This window comes from Poecilia formosa, unplaced genomic scaffold (genome assembly GCF_000485575.1).
Source record: "Poecilia formosa unplaced genomic scaffold, Poecilia_formosa-5.1.2 Scaffold2, whole genome shotgun sequence".
NCBI lineage: Eukaryota > Metazoa > Chordata > Actinopteri > Cyprinodontiformes > Poeciliidae > Poecilia > Poecilia formosa.
The window spans coordinates 2,260,735-2,283,647 of NW_006799941.1; the positions used below are offsets into that span (position 1 = coordinate 2,260,735).

At 37.4% G+C, this 22,913-nt stretch overlaps 1 protein-coding gene across 14 annotated transcripts in view; it reads left to right on the top strand.

The window, feature by feature from the left end:
* atp2b2 (ATPase plasma membrane Ca2+ transporting 2) overlaps positions 1–17,927 on the top strand; it is a 119,001-nt gene extending 101,074 nt beyond the window's left edge. For 10 of the 14 annotated variants that reach the window (XM_007549290.2, XM_016670369.1, XM_007549281.2 and 7 more), the window contains 11 exons: positions 2,101–2,342; positions 3,040–3,274; positions 7,343–7,522; positions 7,659–7,746; positions 7,916–8,022; positions 9,364–9,555; positions 9,847–10,060; positions 10,141–10,352; positions 10,482–10,589; positions 10,704–10,886; positions 15,870–17,927. In XM_007549290.2, the coding sequence (XP_007549352.1) occupies positions 2,101–2,342; positions 3,040–3,274; positions 7,343–7,522; positions 7,659–7,746; positions 7,916–8,022; positions 9,364–9,555; positions 9,847–10,060; positions 10,141–10,352; positions 10,482–10,589; positions 10,704–10,886; positions 15,870–16,181 (2,073 nt within the window). In that variant the 3' untranslated portion in view covers positions 16,182–17,927. Of the gene's footprint in view, positions 1–2,100; positions 2,343–3,039; positions 3,275–7,342; positions 7,523–7,658; positions 7,747–7,915; positions 8,023–9,363; positions 9,556–9,846; positions 10,061–10,140; positions 10,353–10,481; positions 10,590–10,703; positions 10,887–12,366; positions 12,557–12,850; positions 12,901–15,271; positions 15,416–15,869 lie in introns of those variants that run through there. The other 4 variants (XM_007549315.2, XM_016670391.1, XM_007549343.2 and 1 more) reach the window with 4 other exon arrangements.
* The last annotated feature ends 4,986 nt before the right edge of the window (positions 17,928–22,913 follow it).

The window sequence follows — 22,913 nt, forward strand, 5'->3', positions numbered from 1 at the left end:
ACGCAGCTAAAGAAATAACCAGATACATTAAATGAGTTGACGTGTTTGGTGTTTAGGTTTTAATGATTAATGTGATTTTAGAGGACTTTGCAACTCCTCGGTTGTACATGCAGGTTCTCAGCTGAAGAAATGGAAAAACTGCGGCTGCCTCACTGATGTTTAACTTACTGTGTTTTCAACGAGGTCTTGCTAAAGTATTCCTACATCTTAAAGAAACTGAGCGTATTGTTGTTGTTTTTTCATAGTTTTACTTACTGACATAAGCTGAAGGTGATTTGAAATGTTCACTAAATGTGCCACCTACGATTTTAACTAGTAAAAATAGAAAGATAAATGAAACTGAAAAGAAAATTACTTTTTTTTTTGCAGTGAAATAAATTAAAATAGAAACCTCACAGTGCACACTGCGTTGATAATATAAATAAAAACCATTTAAAATATAAATTCCGTCTAAACTTGCCTAATTATTTGTGTTGACAAGGAACAGTAAGGCTGTGATTTAAATCAGCTTCAGAATGTGTGATTGTGTGTAGAAGTGTTATGAAAAGCGACAGAGTGAATTGCATTCTCATCAGTGTGTCTTGTGAGGCCAGACGTGTGAGCATCAGCGTCACTAAAGCTCAAGTTTGTCTGAAATATTGATAATGCGTTTAGTTTTCTGTCACAGCAGCAGATATTTGGACCCAGACAGCTTCCAAATAGAGTAAGGCTCAGGAAATACTAATAAAGGAATGCTGGGGGGAAAAAAAACAACCATAAAGAGCAAAGCAGAAAAGATTTGAGGACATGTGTGAAGTGAAATGAGAGAGAATGTTTTAAGAGAATCGAAGCCAGCGAGTAAAAAGAATCCCCAAGTGGTGGAAATCTCAGTCGCTCTATTCTCAAGTCTCAACTGCCAAGTGTTCTTTGCCCAGCGTTACCATGGGAACGCTGAGCCTCACACAAGCTGACCACACTCACTCGCTTTGCACATACAGTGAGCACACAGCAGTCCGCCATGTACTGTAGAACCTCACAGGCCACATGCACACATGATTTGAACTGGTCAGTGAAACGTCATGTGTCTTGTACTGTAAGACTGTGGAGAAAGTCCCCTTCCAGCTTTAGAGCTGAAAAAAAAGAGCACTACATCATAACAATTTCTTCATATATATATATATAACAAAAATTATCATTTTTATGTTAGACATCCTAATATAAGACAATTTAACTATCATAACATGGAAAATAAACCATATTAAATAAATGTATTGACAAAAAAAAACAATGTAAGTTGTTCTACTTGTACTGAAAACCAATTATGAGGTGATTATTAACTGCTTACCTTAGACTCCTTCTGCTGCAATAACTTTATTTGCTATGTTTCTTCCAAGCAGTTATTGATTTGTGTTTCTTTATTGCAATTACAGTCATTTAAAAATGCATATTACATTGTTGTCCCATAGGCTTGTGACGTTTACAGCTGATGATGTCTCAACATGTCAGAAAAGACTCTTTTTTTTTTCTGTGCAAACACACTTACATTGTTACTTTACGCTTTTGATCTCACTTTTATTTCTGTTTGGCTCCATTTAAACTATCTACTCTGCTGGTGCTCTACAAGGCAGTGGCTTTCTTTATTTGTCAAGCAAGTGACCGACTAACAACGTAAATAAGAAATAGATATGAGAGAAGTACTTGAGTGAATAAGTAATTGAAGAAATAATGTTTTTACCTTGTTTTGTTTATGAAAGCGAATGGTGTTGAATCTAGGATGTAGTACAGCGATAAGCAGAAAAAGCAAAGGAAGAAGAAGATGGCTAAGATGCTGCTTTATTTTGTTGGTTATACATTTGAATGTTTACTGAGCCATATACAGTAATTGTATGTTTCTAAACATGTAATTACATGAAGGGTTGAGCTGCTCGCCTGAAATAAGAACGTCCAAATTTGATTCTGTCTGTCTCATCTCTTGCTCTCCCATACGTCAACCCCGTCACCTGCTTGCTGGTCAGTTATCACTGAATGAAATTGAACAAAGTGGTTCTTATGCCTTGTCTGGGGTTTTGATTTAGTTCACTTAAAGAGAGTTGCACGTGTTCTACTTGTGTTTTTCTTCAGCCCCCAGATAAGGAAGGTGGTCTGCCCAAGCAAGTTGGAAACAAGACTGAGTGCGGACTCTTGGGATTGGTCCTGGACCTGAAACGGGACTACCAGCCAATCAGAAACCAGATCCCAGAGGAGAAGCTTTATAAAGTCTACACCTTCAACTCTGTCAGAAAATCGATGAGCACTGTAATCAAACTTCCTGAAGGGAGCTTCCGAATGTACAGCAAGGGAGCCTCTGAAATTGTTCTCAAGAAGTGAGTCCAGTATTCTGGGTACTTGGCGCAAAAATTAAGCCTGTTGAAAAGGCCTGTTTGTTTCTCTTTAAACAAGGAGCATTGTTACAACAAATAAATTGTTAATTTATTGGATACAGTAAGGTAACGCTGATATTTTAGTGATGGTGTAGTTGTTCGGTACTGTTTATTTAGACTAACTGAGTTTAAAGAAGACATGCTGTTAAAACTTCAGGTAAAGTTTTGTGACTTTTGACAGTTTTTTGCTGAGCTTTCAGTGGAATTTCAAAATTGTGTTTTTACTGTATACTACATGAGATTACATGATGGGAAGGGAGGATGTTTGTTCCCTTTAGTATCTCATTTACACTTAATATTAATCAAAAATAATAGCGATATGATGTGTGACAATATGTAACCCATACAAGGTTTAACCCTGGTACTTTCTTGGGTTGTTTTTACTCTTTATGTTTATACTTTATTGGTTACCTTTCTTCGTTACACTGCATCTGTCCACATTTTGGATTGCTTTGTTGGTTAATTTTGGGTATTTTTCTTGTAGCTTTTCACTGAATCAAAATACTTTTTATATGGATGCATGTTTGGATGGATGGTTTGTTTATTGAGGTTTAGTGAAGATCTTTACTCTACAGTGCTATCATTTTACAAATTAAAGACACTTTTCAGGTTTTTAACAGGCTTCACTGTTTTGTTTCAGATGCAGTCACATTCTGAATGAAGTTGGTGAGCCCAGAGTTTTCCGGCCTAGAGACAAGGATGAGATGGTGAAGAAGGTGATTGAGCCCATGGCCTGTGACGGCCTGAGGACCATCTGTGTGGCGTACCGTGACTTTGCCAGTGATCCTGAGCCCAAATGGGATGATGAGAACAACATCCTCACTGACCTTACAGCCATCTGCGTTGTGGGAATCGAGGATCCTGTCAGACCAGAGGTAGGAAAAATGTGTCTATGCAATCAGAAATTAGCAGGTTTATCCCAGATGTCCAACCTTTTTATGAGGGTTTAAATTGTTGATGAGAAATAATGGTTAAAGGTAAGGTGTTAGGTGCACATTGTACTTTTTAATACTTTCTCTAAGCCAGGACTACTTTATTTAAGCACTCTAAAAACAGAGCAATTCACCGAAGGACTTAATAGATATTGTAGAAAAGCATTAAACATAAACACAATAATATAAATTATGTCATAGAACTACTCAAACAAATAAATTTACTTCTTTCATGCTGGTTCAAAAGCCATTGATAAAGACTTGAAGCATTCAGACAGCAAGGTGTATGTTCTGGAGTGGCCCAGTCAAAGCCCAGACCTTAACTCCGTAGAGAATTTGTGAAAGGATTTGAAAAGTGTCATTTATAGCTGATCCCCACAAAAGCTGAGCTATTAGTGTTTTTCAAGAAAGAATGGAGTAAAACATCTGCATCCAGATGTGCAGGTCTGGTTGAGACCCATCCACACAAACTCTGTGCTGATTGCAGCCAGAGGTGCATTTAATAAATACTGCCTTGAAGCTAGTAAATATTTTTGCAGTCACATATCTATGTTCTTTTATTCATTATTGTTTTTGTAGTAATCAGTTGTCCCTTTGTAATACTAAAAAAGTTTTCTTTTGTCATTTGTTGTGTCAAAAAACAACAACTTAATTTTGTTCATTATGATTGATTTGTAAAAGCAATAAATAGGTAAAACATCCAAAAAAATGAATACATTTTAATAGGCACAATATGGAAATAAAGCTATTTGTTCAGCTCCTAATTATATTTTAATCAGTCTGTGAAGCCTATTTTTAAAAAATGAGGAGCATGTTTTTTAATAAAAAATATGTGATTGGTTTTGGTTTTCAGCTACAACGTTAGACACTAAGCTAGATAGTCTTTCACTTTCCACACTACTAGATGGAACTGAGAGCTACCTCTGGAATATTTTAGCCAAAGTGGGGTGTCGCAATTTATTAACCCCTCCAAGTACTGCAGTGGGTTGGAGGGTTGTCTTTCTCAACAACTGTAGTCTCCTAACCCTAAACCTCTCTGACCGACTGGCAGCACCCACAGGTGCTCGACTCCATGAAGGTGATTGTTGCTCATCACCGTTCAGATGCTGCTAACTTGTATCTTGCGAGGCTTCATGGGAGGACGGACTTTATTGTTTTCCAACTTTTACTGTATGAAAATCTCACTGTTAAAGAATTCGGATTATGGTTATCACAAAAATATTTTCTGATAGGCTTTTCTTAAAGAAAAAGTGTAATGTATTTATTAGAGTGCTGTATTTTTTTGTGTAACGGATTAGCTGACCTTCCTTTACACAGCTCCAGTGATAGTACAAACGTAGGATCCTAGCTGACCGCTGCATTATTAAACCCTTTCCTTTTATCTTTTTTTTCCACCCTCTCGTCACTCAGAAGCAACGGCTCTTACTCAACCTCGCCCCACCATGTTTTCTTCTCTCCACTTTCCATTATTTTATTAATTTCACCTTCTTTTTTATTGCTCTTGGTCTTTTTCATCTGATTGTGCCCTTTTTCTTTATCATTATCCTTTCTTTTTTATTTATGTAAGTATCTGAGCCAATTTAGGACTAACAATAAAAAAATCAGTAATAACACAAACAAATATAAACACACTTTGTGAAAAATATACAACTTTATGCATCAATCTAGTTGTTTTGCAGGGATTTGTGTATTTGTATATTTGTGCAATTGAAACAGAAAATGCACGTAAAGGTAAACAATTATTGTCAAGAAGGAGAATTGCTTGGCTACAATTGTTCTTGTTCTTCCTTTCAGGTTATCAAAGCTATAAATCCTCAACATTTGTACAATTTTGCTAGTTTTGAAGTTGTACATTATGTGACATTTAAAAAAAAAAAAAGCAGTTCAAAGAAATGCTGCATTACAGTACACTTTTTCTGTCTAGTCTTTTCAAGATTTAATCCTCCTGAATAAAAGGTCAAACAACTTTGTAAACATTGTTATTTCTCTATTAGCAGCAAATCTCTTCCTTCTAAATTTACATTTTTTGTTGTTATGATCCCTGGCTTCTGTATACGGGTGCTCCTGGGAGGAAGGACTTCGAGAGGAACAGGAATATAAAGAGAAACAGAGACTGAGACAGATAAATAGATTAGAAATAAGATTGATGTAAGAACGATGGAGGTGGGGGGAGATGAGTAAAGAGAAATGGAGGAGAACGAGACGGTAACCAGATCCATATCAGGTACTCAAGAGGCTTGTTTTTCCGTATAACATCTAGACTCCTACCTTCCTCCTTTGTCGGGTCAGAATCCGTTTTACTCTTTCCTTTCTCTCCTCTGTCAGATGCCAAGTCAAATAGAGCTGTAGTGAAAAAAAAAACAAAAAAAAAAAAAAGACTAATAAGATGACAAACAGCAGCCTAACACCTTGACAACAACTACACATTCATAATATTAAAAAAAGAAATTCAACTGGAATACCTATGGTATTTTTATTTGGAAATAATGCACTTGCCACAAACAGAATTCATCCTCATTAATTTGTATTTTAAAATAAAAGTACCTGTCATCCATTTTGTATTTTATATTTATTAACACTTAAGATGTCAAGAAAATTAACATTTTCCCTGTAATGTAAACTATGATCTACAATGGTTATATTTTCTACCAAATATAAATGATTATATACATATATTTCCAAGCCTCACAAAATCTTTATATATATGTATTTATAAAATGTTGTTTTTTTTTTACACCAGATGATTCTGCGAAACGCCCTGACAAACTTTATTGATCAATAAATCAATATGAACTGGTGGACATACATAAAAAATGGTGGCTAGTAATCCAAAATTACATCTTATCTCAAAATATTGCAGCAGTTTGATAAATGGATACCAAAAATTGTATTTTCAATGGTTTAAAACATACTATGTTTTTGTTCTTTTAAGGGAATTTGTCTAGTTTTGAATAGCTTAGTTACTTTAGGTTGATTCAAGGAACTGGAACAACAGTTCTTTTAAAACTAAATATCCTCTGACAAATGTGAACTACATTTATTCAATAGAGCCAAAGCTGCTTAAAAATTAGAAAAAGGATCTTCAATCTTGAGAGATGTTTTTCATGGGTAAGCAGTAATTTGTTTATGAAAGACGAAATGGAAAACGAATGCAGCAGGATCTTCTTCATATTTTCCAATCTTGTAGGTTTTATTATCTAGAATGTTGTTTTTTGTTGTTTCTTTTGCTACATATTAGTCAAAACGGAAACATGTTGTTGCTTGGTCAACCTCCTTCTTGTGGATAACCTTCCTCACTCCACTGTGTGTAGTTGCACATTTCTGTGCATAGAAATAGAGTCTTCCGTGTTTGTAAAAATCAATGTGGGCTCTCATTACTTTATGTGCACACATTTGTTTATGTGTGGGTTTGGAGAGCAGCACTCTCCCACACTGACCTTTGCCAAGAAGGAGATGTATTTCTGAATTAATACTGTTTTGCAAGCTGTTGATAACACAGATTTTTCTTTGTGCCCTGTGTGCACAATATCGTATAACATTTAACCATTTAGAGTCCTGTTTACAAGGAAACAATAAACTTCACTGCACGCAGTTATAAAAAAAATTAAAGAAAATAGTTCTAGTTTGATATAATCGAATGTATCAGGTACCTTTCTTCATATTTTAATTTTCAGAAAATAGTCTGTAGTTTCCCGTAGGTCCACATTGTATGTTTTCCTCACCAGCTTGCAGCTTTAGTATTTTGCAGTGCGCTCATTTCAGGATTGAAGCTGTAAGACCAACTGTACCCACACCACCAAATGGTTGACAGAGTCAACATATCCTTCTGGAGTTGATGTAAACTGAAAACAGCACTATAGCATGATAAAAAAAAAGTTATATAACGTGTCAGAAGCACAACTCCGACAACGTTTTGTGACTGAAGTAAAACAATAATTTTGATGCTTTAATAAAATGGCAGTTTTTAACAGTTAGTGCGTGCATCACAAGCTCCATATCTCTGCCCTTTAGGTTCCCGATGCTATTCAGAAGTGTCAGCGTGCAGGCATCACTGTGCGCATGGTGACAGGTGACAACATAAACACGGCCAGAGCCATAGCCATCAAGTGTGGGATCATCCATCCAGGAGAGGATTTCCTCTGCATTGATGGCAAAGAGTTCAACCGGAGGATCCGTAATGAGAAAGGCGAGGTACAGAGGGTGTCGCCAAAATAACTGGGAGGAAAAAAAAAAGAGACAGCCTCGAAAATGATGGAAAAATATCTAAACTTCAACCACTTTATCTCTCCATTTTCAAATGTTTGTGCGCATCATGAAACTTGTGTAGGTGGAGCAGGAGCGTATTGACAAGGTGTGGCCTAAACTCCGGGTCCTGGCCAGATCATCCCCAACAGATAAACACACACTTGTCAAAGGTAAGTTTGTGGCGTCATTTTGGGGAAATTGAATTGTGGCTGAATTTACTTCAAACTTAGATTTTGAGATGTTGGGTGTGTGTTTTCTCTTTTTATTAAATAAGACCCAATAACTAATAATCTGATTGGCTGTATCATCTGAACTGTTCTGCTCTGCGTGGTTTGACAGGAATTATTGACAGCACTATGGCAGATCAGAGGCAGGTGGTTGCTGTGACAGGAGATGGCACCAACGACGGACCTGCCTTAAAGAAAGCTGATGTCGGGTTTGCGATGGTAATAAAACTAGCATGGGATTTATGTTTGCTTGAGTGTTTTCTCTTTAATTACATGTATTAATTTGAGCCTGATTTGCAGTGAACATCTCCCAATGTCTTTTCCGCTGCTGCATTATTTAGAATTTTCTCAAGAACTATCCCTTTATATTTGCTGCTTTGGAGCGCCCTCTAGTTGTTGGTGACAGTAACACACAGCTTAATCAAATTAATTAAAAAGTTTTTTTTTTCTGCAATTCAGTTCAAAAAGAAAAAAATAATTTATGTAGCACTATTAAACACAGAATAATCTGTTTCAAGAATCTGTTTCACTGTTTGAATTTGACATAAAGCTAAAAGGGACTTCTTAAATGACAATATCAGCCTACTAAAAGTACGTCTATGCACTGGACAGTATATGCACATGGGGTTTGGTTGGGGCTTGCTTTGCATAAATTACTGTATCAGTGTGGCATAGCATTATAACCAGGTGAGATTGCAGGTGAGTCAGCCATACACAGTGATTCCATGGTCATTAAACAAATACTGAGACTTTTTCCAGTGTAAACCAGAGCCAATGAAATCAGTGTCTCCATAAAACTTTGCACCAGAGGGAAGCATGAAGGGCTCTAATATTTCCTGTGCTAAATTATGACTTGATGAATCAAAAGTGGACCAACAAAAGCATATGACATGGCACTTGGATTCTGTGAATCTCAACACTTTGTAATTAAAAGATTGAAATGGATAAGTAGCTTCTGCCACAGTTTTTCTTTCCATTCAATTTTCTATTAATATGCTTGGCTAGAGCTCCCTGGGAACAGCCAGCTTCTTCAGCAATTATCATTTGTGGTTTGTGTGTAGTGCATCTTTAGCTTTACTTTTTTAAATTGAAATAAAGAGAATTAAAAAAAAATGATTAAAATACTTTTTTTTTGCTGTCCCTAAAACAGAGCATTTAGTTTTTTTTACTTTGCTACTTTTAGGGCTTCTGAGGATTTCTCTGTGCCTCATTCATTACTTCTTAATAAGATTTTAGGCTTTTAATAATAATTCTTAAGAACTGTTTTTCATTTTGCCACACTCAAAGAAACTCAAAGAAGACACATGCATTTCTGGATTTTACTACTTACCCATTTCAATCTTTTAATTACAAAATAAACCCTAAACTTTAGGATTTAAAATAAAAAAAATTTAATCAGCATTTGTTAAATAAAAAGAAATTATAATCTCTTTGAACTATTACCAATTATTTACATATTGTTAATCAAATTTCTTCCTAAAACCAATCCATGTTCCCAGAACAAGAAAAGAAAAATTAAAAATGGTTTTCTTCATTGTTGGTCATTTTGTGCTCTTTCAGGGTATCGCTGGAACAGACGTGGCTAAAGAAGCTTCAGACATTATTCTCACTGATGATAACTTCAGCAGCATCGTCAAGGCAGTGATGTGGGGCCGGAATGTGTATGACAGCATTTCCAAGTTTCTTCAGTTCCAGCTTACTGTCAATGTCGTGGCCGTCATCGTTGCTTTCACTGGAGCCTGCATCACACAGGTAAGAGGCATTAATTGGGTGTCAATCTCCTTTTCTGGCAATAGTGTAGCAGGTGATGGCATTCTCCTGGTTGGGCTAGAATTGTGTTTCTGTTTTCTCATCCGTAGTTTTAAGTATGGTGACTGGAGTAATCGAATGTCCTACAAACTGAGCAAAACGATGCTTTTGTGTCAGAATGATGACACAAACACATCATTGTGTTGTGTGTAAAGGTTCAGTTTCCACTGTATGTTTCCAGTTTTATTGGAGTTTTTGTTTTTCTCAGTGGGAGTTTGCGTTTGATTTCCACAGGACTCTCCACTTAAAGCGGTGCAGATGTTGTGGGTTAACCTGATTATGGATACTTTTGCGTCTCTGGCCTTGGCGACGGAGCCCCCCACAGAGGCCCTGTTGAGGAGAAAACCGTATGGTCGCAATAAGCCTCTTATCTCCAGCACTATGACCAAGAACATCCTGGGACACGCCGTCTATCAGCTCATTCTCATCTTCACGCTCCTGTTTGCTGGTACGCGCAGTTCACATACAGCGTGCTACAATACCCGTTCAGAATTCAAGAAGTTATTTTATATTCTCTGTTTCCACCAGGTGAGAAAATCTTTGACATCGACAGTGGCCGTAACGCTCCTCTCCATTCTCCGCCGTCCGAGCACTACACCATCATATTCAACACATTTGTAATGATGCAGCTGTTTAATGAGATAAATGCTCGGAAAATACACGGAGAGAGGAACGTGTTTGACGGGATCTTCAGAAACCCAATTTTCTGCTCCATCGTTTTTGGCACCTTTGCTATACAGGTAAACTGCTGCAATATATTTTTTTATTCTACTGGTGAATGTTTTATTTATCAACTAAGGATATTTCACATATTGAGGTGTCTGGAAAGTCATTTTTTTATTTTTCGTACTGTGCAATATTTTGTGCAGATTGTGATTGTGCAGTTTGGAGGAAAGCCATTCAGCTGTCAGCCTCTGAGCCTGGAAAAGTGGTTGTGGTGTGTTTTTCTGGGGCTGGGAGAACTGGTCTGGGGACAGGTAACTCAAATGAATTATTGCCTACTGTTCATGCACTGCTTATTCTTTGCCTTTTGCTTCAGTTTTTGGATTTAAATTAAAAAAAAAAAAATGCTCTCCTATTTTGTTGTGCAGGTGATTGTCACCATACCCAACAGCCACCTGCGTTTCCTGCGTCGGGCGGGCCAGTTGACTCACAAAGATGAGCTGCCAGAGGAAGACGTAAACGAAGAGAATGAGGAGATTGACCACGCAGAGAGGGAGTTACGGAGAGGTCAAATACTTTGGTTCAGAGGTTTAAACCGCATCCAGACTCAGGTAAGATTTTTATTTCACTTCAGGATTTCGTGTGACTTGATACCTGAAAAGACAAAACAAATTTGCTTCCTTTTACTTTATTCATCCTTCCCCTTGGCACTTATTTTCAGAAACAAATGTGCCAATGGTTTTTGTTTTCAAGGGGCTAATAGCAGAATAGCATGATTCTAGATGCTTTATTGGTCAGCGTCAAAGATCCAGTTTCTTCTATATTTCTGCATAATATTTAAGACATAAATGGCACAACGTTAAAGTCATTTTGTCTCAAGATAACAAATTTAGGAACATGAAGATCCAACTTTTCCTGGGTGGATGGAAGCACTGTGGACCATCGGAGGAACAGAAAATAATCATTGAACTGTTGTCATTATGATGCTCTCTAACACCGGTTTCACTGTGATAGCTAACTCTATTCTGCTTTTGTGTTACACTTGATTTCATCTCACCGATGTGTCACTAGTGTGAAGTTATGCCATAGCATGTTCACTTGAGACAAACGTTTGTTTACACAAAAATCTATAGATCAAATTGCACTTGACTTGTCTAAATTTTATTTGATCAAAAATCAATAGTTCACGCTGCTTTTATGTTGTTCTTTCACAGTTGTTTTAGACTTGTCTGCTTTTTCACTTATTTTGTTCACAGCCTTTGTGCGTGTTCATAGCCTACAAAGTGGGCAAGCGAAAGACAAAAGACATGTTAGGCTTTTAAAAAGGATCTACAGCTAATGTCCAGTATCTGAAATCTCAAATCTGAATCTGAAATTAAACTAAACATTCGGACACAGGAGCGACGGTATGCATAATCCTTCAATTGATCATCTACTTTAAGCAAAGTTTCTTTCTCATAGCAAAAAACAACTTTTTATATTATTATATTTCACAACTGAATTATTTTTATGTCCTTCATAGATTCAGCTAAAGAATTGGGAACAAAGTGTGGCCACCTTTCACAAAGTCCTCTACCTTCCCACCTAAGATCCCATTCTCACTAAATTGACCAAAATGTCTAGACACAACACAGGTTCATAGCTTCGGAGCCTTATTCTGCCTCAGTGATTAATAGATCACTGTTAAGTGAAAGAATAAACAAACTAAAATGTTACAAAGACTGAAAAATGCGTGAAAAAGCAACTTAAGTCTTCAGAAAGCCTGGAGAACTGTTAATCCAGACCATTTTAAAGGTCATAACACAGTCTGGTTCTGGCAGCAGATGTTGGAAGAATCACAACTTCTACAGTCCTGTATGTTCATGACCACCATGACAGGTACATGTTGTTCTATCTGTAAGATGGCCTTTTATTCCTTTTCACCACTTGGTTGTGGGGATACTCCACCCTGACCTTTACCTCCCCCCACCCTTATGTGTCATGACTGCAAAGTTGTACTCCCTTTACCCAACCAGCCAGCATGTGTTACCATTCAGTTCGTGTCACTCTGAGCAGCCATTTGTCCTCTCCTGTCCCGCTCTTCTTCCACAGATTGAAGTAGTCAACACCTTCAAGAGCGGCACCTCCTTTCAGGGGGCTGGGGCTCTGAGACGCCAGTCATCCACCACCAGCCAGAACCAGGATGTAACCAATGTTTCTAGTCCTAGTCACGTGTCCTTGTCCAATGCCCTTTCCTCTCCTACAAGCACTACTGCTGCTACTGCTCCTCCCACTACTGGCCGTGAGTCAGAACTCTGTCAGTCTGCTTGTCTGCTCTCTTTGCTTCAGGGGTGCCATCCAGTCCTCATCAAGCTCTTATTTTTAAACTTAAATTACTAGACATTATGCCACCAATGCCTCCATTGTGACGTTGGCATCTCTGAAGATTTGTCCTTTTCTCTCTTGCTGCTTTTTTCATTTTCTCTCTTATTCTGTCTTTTTGATGTTCACACTGGATTTCAAATTCATCTTGATATCTCCTCCCATGGTTGGCTGTACTGTCCTCTCATTGGTCAATGTGTGTTTGTTTCCCCAGAGTGCTAGGAGCACAGGACTAAGAGTGATACCCACGGCGTGACATTTCAGGTTGTGAGTTTGTCTCCCTCTGCTCATCCTCCATACTTCATCACATCTGTCACTCCTCTCGTTTTTATGTCTCGACGGACGTTAATATTAACTAATTCCAATCAACTCTCAAAGGGACTGGGAGAACATTCAAGTATAAGTGGCAATGTTGTTTTATCTGCCACATAAGTGGCAGATAACAACAACTCGAGACAAATCAAAATTGTATTGTGTATTATATATCTTATTAACTCAATAAACGCTGAGGAAGCGGCTGCATGTGTGGTTAAGGATGTCCTTTTTATTACCTCGAATGCTTTCAGAAAAATGTTTCCTCTTAGCTCAAGATATAAGATCCTAAGATCTGTGATCATCTCTATTTTCAGCTTTGAGCCATGTCTGAGCGTAATTGACACTTTAAAGTGAAACTCATATGCATATATAAATAAAAGAATAGGTTTAACTTAAAACCACCAGAATGAGAAATTATTCCTTATTCCTTATTTGCTGGATAAAACAGAAAGCTGCTTGCAGATTTTGTCTGTAAGCTAGTTTGTTCTTCTCCTTAATAATCCTGCTGTGGTTGATTATCATGTTGCCATATTATCAGACAGGTTCCCAGCAGAAGCACCAAAATAGATAACCTTCCAACTCTCCATTTTTGGAGAGTTGGAGGGTTATGACAGGGTTATGACAGGGTTATGACAGGGTTATGACAAGTTTGTGACAGGACATATTTCCTGGCCCAAACTTATTCAAAAAGATCCCTCTCATTATTACTTTTTATTTTAGCTTTTGCATCTTCTTGCACCCACTAAGCCATAATTGCAGCAGTGTTATTGTATATTACATGTAATAGCTCTAATTTCCAGAACCCACATGACTCTCAAACTTCGAGGCAAGAAGTTACTACCACTGCTATCACTGTGCTGTAATTTGCAGGTCTAATATGCTAAAATTTCTAAAAGAGAAATTTCACAAACCTGAATTCTCTTTCCAATTTATTATTTAAAGGTGGCAACACATCTGCTACATATCATGTCTTCTGCATTTCATGTTAAAATATTTTAAAATTCCTCAATGAAGTTAGTTTTTCCTTCAGACCACAACTTAAATTCACATAAAGGATCCTACACTTATTGTTAGCCCTGGTATACATACATAGAATCACTTTCTTTTGTCACTTTGAAAAACTCTGAAAACAAAATGACTTGGGTCACACCTACTGGTACAGCTAAGGATTTTTATAATTCACCTTTTAGATGGAACAAAAACTTTTAATTAGTAATTCACAACATCCTCCTAGCCCTGTGGCTCAAACTTTGAGTGACACTCATAGTCAAAATTTAAAATAGAACATGCAGTGTAGGTAGTAACCAGGGAATATGTAAGAAAACAACTGCTTTCCTAAACTTTGTGATATTCAGAGGAACATTTAAAAAAAAAACTTTAAAATAACTGTGAAAGTGCCAAAAATAAAAAATAAAAAAATAAAAATCTCGACTCCTCCAGAGCTCATCGCAAAAGTGCAGCAAATAGGTTCAACTCTGCCTAGTGGCAACTTGGCACCGTTGGATGATATTAAAGTTTGAGTCTAGCAATCCAGCAAAAAGGCTCTCTGCCCTCCATGCTTCTGCTTTATTCTAAATCCTGCTGGGACTTCACCTGCAACCACATGTCAGATCAGCCTAAGATTGACAAAAAGATGAATCGGAATTGGTACTGGTAACCTTTACAGGTGGAAGGGGATTATAAAATTCAACTTAAGAAACTTGTTTAAATTTTAGAAAATGTAATGCTGATCTACGTTTACTTAGAAATAATAATTTACAATCAGTTATTCCCTTTGTTTTATACCAACGCCAAAAATGTCTGATGTAACTAAGTGGACATGTTACCTTTTCGGATTGTTCAGAGCTCAGTTTCTGTATGGTTTCAAGGTCGCCATGTTGCAAGTTATTTCTCGGAAACAGGAACATGTGATTCACTAAACACTCGCACACAGCCGGGCTTATACTTGAGTGTTTACTCAGCTATGCATGGAGTGAGAAACATGCTTCAACCGTCAGACCTCTGACAATGAAACTTATTTTCATTATTCACCTCCTTTCGTTTGATGTCGGCTTTTCTTGTGCCAGTGTCCAGTTTTGTCACTGTTGCATGTACTTTGTGTTTACATCTTGTGTGTGTGTTCATAATATTTTAATCTACGGTGTTTGCTTGTCGTCTAAATGCCACTATTTTATTTCTGGGATGTGTTTTGTTGGTGTGAGTTTTATTTTCACTGCAATGCTTAGGTTGAGCCAACCTCATGCAGATTTGACTCACTCCATTTGGGACAATGCCTCTGCTACGCTGTGCTATATTTGAGTGTTTTGTGTGTCTCATTCAGAGTCTGTGTGGATATTCAGCCAGACGGCGGTCTGGTGCCCCCTACCCCCCTCTGCCCCTCAAGAAGTTTTTAAACCGCCTCATTGGATTTCTCTGATATAACCAACTTCTTTCTTACTGACCTCGTCCACCAGATTTCTTCAAAACTGCATGTGGTATTGTCCTCCAATTTTTTCTGTAAGCATTCCATTTATTAATGTGGCTTGTTTCTAGGTATACAGCACATTGGACTAAAGCGTATACTTACAACGAGCGTTTGTGTTGCTTTTGCTTTTCTGGAAATGTCTGATTTCCTTGTGTTCTTTATGATTATGTTCCTCACACTTTTTCTTAGTGCACGCCAAAATTAAGTGACTTGTGACCTGTAGTCATCTTGTGCAAGCAGAAAACAGACTCCAGTTACCTTCTCTCTTGTTTCTCTTTCACTTTTTTCTCTTCCACCTTATATTCTTAAAAATAAATATTTTTTTCTTGTTTGTCTGTTCTTTTTTCACCTATTCTCTCATTACGAGGTTCCCTGCAGCTCTTTTTGTTTGATCTGTAGCATCACCGCTCATGGTTTCTTCCCCTTCCTTTTTTTTGATCTTCTCACACAACAGATTCGAGTTGTGAATGCATTCCGTAGCTCCCTCTATGAAGGCCTGGAAAAACCCGACTCCAGAACATCCATACACAACTTCATGACACACCCCGAGTTTAGGATAGACGACTCCACGCCCAGCATCCCCCTCATCGACGACACAGATGATGATTCGGCCCGGAGGAGGACGAAGTACTCCAGCCAGCCTTCGTCTCCTAACAAGAACAACAACGCCATTGATAGTGGCATCAACCTTACCATCGACATCAGTAAATCTGCCGCCTCCTCCAGCCCCGCCAGCCCTCTCCACAGCCTGGAGACCAGCCTCTAACCCCCGTCCTGAACGCCGCTCTGACCACTCATGTTGTTCCCTCATGGTCCCGGAGCGCCTCGTCCGGCTCTCCCGTTATTTGTTACTTCTACCACTACTTGACACATGGCCACTCAGTCCTCGCCTTTCCCCTCCACCCAGCGCACCGTGTTTCACCACCGACACAGATCTGGTCCATCTCCCCCCTTGCAAGCTAAAGCCAATAATGCTCTCGCCTCCGTTCAACATCGGGCGAATCTTTGTGAAATGACAAGAATAAAAAGAAAAACACAATCCAAAAAGCTCCGCAAAGCTACACGACCTACACAGCCATCCTGCTTTTGTGGTTGCATGTGTATGGTGGCAGCCTTGATGGTGTGTATGACACTATGCTTGTACCGGTTAGCATGTACTGTATAAACGTGCAGCTGACTGCACGTTGCGTATGAACTGTGTCCGCAGCGACACCTGGGGGAGGACGAGGAGGAGGGAGACTGCCGAGGAGTGCAGAGTGCAAACAGACTTTATACTCTCCTTAAACTCCTTCTCTTCAATAATAACATTGTTAACAGAGATACAGTAATAGTTTAAATTAAATTAAAAACCGTTGTTATTATTCTGAGTCTGATTATTCTTGTTATTATTCTTATTGATCCTGCATGAATGTACATTACCCAAGTTTTATTTAAAAAGGGTTTTCATTTTATCGGAGTTGTTTGGTTCTGATGGGCTGAGCATCGCAGCGGACTACACATGTAAAGAAAGCTTCTCTGAGTCCTCCCTCCCTCCTCTGTGTGGCATGAACATGTACCGGACTCTTAAATTTTTTATTTTATTTTTTAAATGACATAATCCATAAGCAGAAATGTGTATCGAGGTGGTAGGGCTGAACTTGCACAGTAGTTTTGCACCTGATGAAAAAGAGAAATGCAAAATATTAATAATAATATGATGATGATAGCATTTGTGGGATATATTCTATACATATAAATTCATAAAATCTATTTAGAGAGAGTTTATCTTTGTTTGTTGGCATGTTGCCTTGTTTCCGCTTCAATGGCTTAAATTACTTTGACTTATTTATGTCTTAAACAGAATGTAATTGTTTACAACCTCGTAGAGATGAATTTCCTGGTTTCTTAGAGGAGGTGAGCTCAGAATTTTGTTGCTGTGTTATTACGGGAAAAACCATGTGCTGAAACTTGCCTGCTATATTGTCAAATAATGTAGATATTTTTAGAGGATAAACAACGAGAAGAAACCAAAATATAATGGGATGCATAGTACAGTACATGTGGAATCTTAATATTACTCTTTATGATTGTTGGGATCAAATAAGAGCGGCTTGCCTTTGGTGTTTCCTAACGAAGGCCTCCTTTTTATGACAGAGGAGGATATTTGATTTGATTAGATTTTTTTTAATTATTATTATTATTAATTATGTTTTATTTTTGCTTTGCTTTAATGCTGACCTGGAGTCAGTGCTTGTGTAAAAGGTTGATATCAGGACCTTTTTATTTAACTGTCGTCTAGGTAAACCTGCTTGTTCAAAGGACTTGATGTTTTAAAGATGTATGTGACCATCAAAAGGCTGCAATCCAGTCATTTTTAGAAATTTGTTTCAAACTTGCAATATATTGTGCTGATATTTTCTAATTTATTTTTTATTTTTTATTTTATTTTTTTTTAAGTTTCTTTTCATCTAGACACAAGCAGCCCCTAAATGCTGTTGGCATTTTTAACATCTAAAGAAAAAGGAAAAACTGACAAAAAAAAAAACCAAACAAAACTAATAACAACAAAAATGGAATGTTGCTTTGACTCTTTTTCTATCTATATACATAAAAAGATTTCCTGCACTATCTGGTTATGAATGAAAACGTCTGTGGTGTAACTAGATGTGCTTTTGTGTGTTTTAACCAAGCTTGTCTTCCTGCCGTCACAGAATATACAGTACTCTTAGCATCTCAACTGTACTCACTAGTTGTAAACTATTTATTGTACTTTGACCAATCAGACATTATCAGAAGTCGCATACAGAAGGCACATTTTTCCATATTTTTGCACTCAGAAGGACAAGGCCACTTAACTAGCCTCTAGTATTATTACTCTACCTAACCGAAGTCAGTGGCAAGCATGATGTCATAAAGTAGGCTCATTATGCAACTTGAAGAATTGTATTTTATTTTTTTCGTTTTTAACATAAATTAAAAAGTATTCTGTAGACGACGTAAACAATCATTTCTCTGAGCAGCTTTATCTTCTTTTGTTTGTTTTTGTTTTTGCATCCTCCTCCTCCTCCTCTGTCATTGTTCAGCCAATCCGTTTATCTGAAGAGGGTGCACAAGCTTTACTGGTCAGCTCAGGCATGTCGAAAAACATCTGAATAAAATCGGTCTTATTTAATTTGAAAGAAAACAGTCTGGGTTTTGATATTTACCTTAGAAGTTCTTAATTTATTTTGCTATTTTTTCTGGTGTTTGCCTCTTTTTTTCTTTCTTTTTTTTGTCTGTAAAAATTACAAGCGATAAATGAAACAAACAAATAATAATAAAAAAAAAACATAGATATAGCATTTTCCGTATATATATAAAAAAAGACTTAAGCCAACACTCTCGAACCATTTTTACATCGAGGAGGACTTTCAGCTTTAAGAAACTGAAGTTAAACTGATTCTTGTAAATAGAGTTATGGGTCCACTGAGGACAGAAATGTTGAAAACATGAACTCCTCCTGATTACATCATGCAACTCAATGAGTCATACTGATGACGCGGCACTTTGGCTGTTTGTAATCAATCACCGCTCCTGTCAGAGACACATCCAAATCATAATGTGTTGTAACGACCTGTCATGTTTATGATGACACCCATCATGATGATGACGATGATATCAATGATACTTTTTTGCAATATACTCACCTGCCTCGATGTACTGTATTTAGCAGCATGCAGTTTGTGGAACAAAGAAAAAGAGAAATGCCAACAGATAGCTTTTTGGCATACTTAGCCATTCATGGGTAAGTGAATTAAGTGTTCATCTTGTTTTTATGATATTTTTTTTATCTATACAATAATTGTAAATAAAGAACTCAATGTCTTTGTTCATTTAATACTATGCAAAAAGTCATGCTTTTCTGATTGTTAATCCCCTCAGTTGTAGAGTGTGTTGCTGGAATGTTTGTGGTTTCAAAAGTCAGTAAAAATAATGTGATGTAAATTATTTTCTAGCCTGACGAAAAGTAAAAATGATGCTGAGAATTCTTAGAATACGATGAAAAGGATTTTATAGTGGTGATGACTATGATGATGGACTGTGACTCCTGCTGCTTGACTGACCCATTTATCACTCTACTTACAGGAGCACTAGTGAAAACATAATCATCGTATTACTAATAACGGTAATAAAAAAGAAAAAAAAAAGAAAACTCATTTAATAAATTTCCCAGAGCAGCATGACCAGCATGGTGTGTCCTCGCCCCGTGTCACATGTCCTGTTCTGATTTTGTCGCGCCTCACTCTGACTTTGTTTTTGCTGTTTGTTGGTTTAATTTAAAAGCATCTCAGGTGTTTTACGGTTGCAAGTTAATTATTTGTGAAACTCTAATGACGACGAGGCAGCACAGCAGCATCTGAAGGAACAAAAGAAGTGTCGTCTGAAATCTTACCTGTTCTCCTCGCTTGTTACTTTGCAGATCACACATAGTTTAAGTGATCAGAATGGGCAAGATTAGAAATGAGCACATCAGAGGTGCATCTGAAGTTGAAATTAGAGAAGTGTGATGAATTTATATCTGTATTAGATTATATTAGGATTCCTACACATTCAGTCATAACATCATATTTAATCTGAAAATGTTCTTTTCTGGGAGCTGCATATATTTAACTGAGAACAAGGAGGTTTCTGTTTGTTTCTCAACATTTTTTTAATTTTACATTAGAAACAAATCTGATAAAGCGGTAAGCTCAAGATTTGTTTTTTTTTTTTATCAGGCAAACTTATCTGTTCAATACTAACAAAACAAAAACCACATAAATGAAACACTAACAGAAACTAATCAAAACAATACTAATTTTAATCCACACTATGGATAAAAGAACAACTATAAAACATGCACCTGAAGCAATAATAACTAAAAACACGATTACCAAAATCTAATCTCTTTCTGAGAGGCCAAAGAAAGGATTTTATGCCTTGATTTAGAATGAAACCTAACTTTGAACACGAGCGAAAAAGTTGGGAATGGAAAAGTCGTCAGTTCTCGAATTACTTTTGTCCCCAGTTAGCTTTGCCAGCAATAGACAACTGCCTATTGCTGGCAAAGTTATCCAGAGAATAACTTAAGGTCCAACTCATTGCAGTTTTAACTTTTGCAGAAACACTGTTCCCTCTTGGCAGCATACAAGTACTTAATGCATCCACATTCTTCAACAAGTCAGCCACGTTTAGATGAGCCATCAGTTCAGCATATTGATGTGTTTAATGATCTGAGAGGTAAACTGTTGATAAGAATAAATGAATAAAATTCTGATGCTGTCAAATGGAGTGCATAAAACCTGGTGAAGTGTGCAATCGACTCTTTTCCTGGATCCAGTGAGAGAGCTTTCCTCAGAGTTGTTCACTGACTCCATCTCAGTGGAGAAGAGTCCATTTCCAGGAAGAACAGGTCAGAAATTGGCCAGCCAATCAAACACAAACTTAGAGTAACACACCAGCTGTGGTTCCATTACAAATGTTACTTTGTCAATATTCCGCTAATAAAATGCTTTTTGTGGGTCCTTCATGACAGAAGCAAAACTTAAATTGTTTAAAAAGGACAGTGGAGGGATTTATTAAAAGAGAGACAAAAGACAATTGCTTTAAATAGGAAGCTTCATGGACAAAGTGAAGGAAATTATTTCGTGTGAACGAGGAGGAAGCCAAGCACAGATTGAACATCCACATGAGCTACAAACATCACATTTATCCACTTCTGAACCAGAAACATTAAGGGTGTCTTACCTGGGCCAAGGAGAAAAAGAACTACGTATGTCACTCTTTATTAAGATTCAAATTCAGTTAAAATTTATAATTTTTCTAACCGTTTGCCTTGCTTTTACTCTGTCTCGTGTTAATGTGACTAAAGAAAATATATTTTCACATATTGTACCAAAGGAAGCCCCCGCACATGTAATCCGTTAATGACGCCTATGTCACTATGTGTCCACTGGAGGGCAGCACTTCATCAGCCATATTTAACACAGTCCACATTACTGTAATCTTGATTCTTGAAGTTGTTCCACTTTGTGTATGGCTGTCCACTATGGTTGACAGAGATGTTGAACTGCTTCCATGCTGTTTTAATGTTTGGTTTACCTTACATGCATATGACCAGTCAGCAGTCATCATATTGACAGCAGGATATATTTTTAGTATCTTGAGTTCCTACAAATACACACAGCAGCAAAAAGATTGTCAAGTCCTGTAGAAAAATTAGATCAGCTAAAAACTGATCAGCGAAGGATTGCAGAACCTTCACAGTGAACCTCAAGCAGTTTAAGTTATATTCAAAATCAAATTCAACATTTATTTTCATCCTAAAAAAATGCCTCTGCACCACTGAGTAACAGTCCAGTCATTTTTCTTTGCACCAAAGTAGAGAATCGTGTCATTGTCTCTGGTTTCGGAATAATTTGATGTAAGAATTGGGACACTTTTAGTCCTTGGCTTGAAACATCTGGGTGTGCTGACTCTAAAAGCTCAGATTCCAGCTGCAGTCCATGTCTTGTGGATCTGTCCCAAACTCTTTAATGTATTTTGCCTGATAATCTGTAGGTTTCCCTGATCAACTGCACTTTTTCAACCACAGTTCTTTCTTCCACTCAACCTTCTGTTGTTATAGTTGGACACATTGCTATGTGAACAACCAGCTCTTCTAGCAATCTTCTTTTGTGGGTTACTACACCATAGCACATTTCTTTCCTAAGAATCCTTTTTTTCTCCAGTTGTTTTAATGTAAAATTTTAAATTCAAAGAAACTGAATTTTGTTTCGATTAGCTGTAAACAGAAATTGCAAATGGAACATAAATAAATGTTTGAAATGTTTGAAATACATCAATTGATGTATTTCAATTGAAATACATCAGTTCAATTGAAAAAGCTTAAAAGCTTTTTCAATTGAACCAATTAAATTTTCAATTGAACTTGCACTTGAACTTGTTGACCTCAAGGAATAATTTAAAAGAAACCGATCAAAACTTCACTCGGTTGCCTGTATTCAGTCATTAGGATTAAAATTTGTGTTTTTAAAGTAAATTTTTAAATAAATCTGTTTTCCTTTCTCCTAAAACGTTGATGTTAACCCTGTGTTCATCTGAGCATCAGCTTCACAGTGGGTGCAGCTGCATCAGCATGCGTGGCAGTCTCTGCTGGGGTGGCACAGTCTGTGAATATCGAGTGGGCTCCCACAGCTCAGAAGATTAGCGACACAGTGCATTCAGGTCCAAGTGCGAGGGCCGATTTCCAGGAAGAAAAGCCCTTCGTTGGGCCCCCAGTTGAATCCTGCTGCTTCCCTTTGGCCTAATAGAAGGCTGCAGTAACTGACAGTCCTTTACAATCCGCCAACACTGGTGGAGGTTTTGGAGGCTCTCGTTTCTTCTTCTTCTTCTTTTCTTTTTTTTTCCTTTTTACTCTGTTTTTCTCCGAAAGGACTGATTTTGAAATTACTCGTGTGCTGCCCGGTGTGTGTACGGGTTGGTATAGTTGTGTGCATTG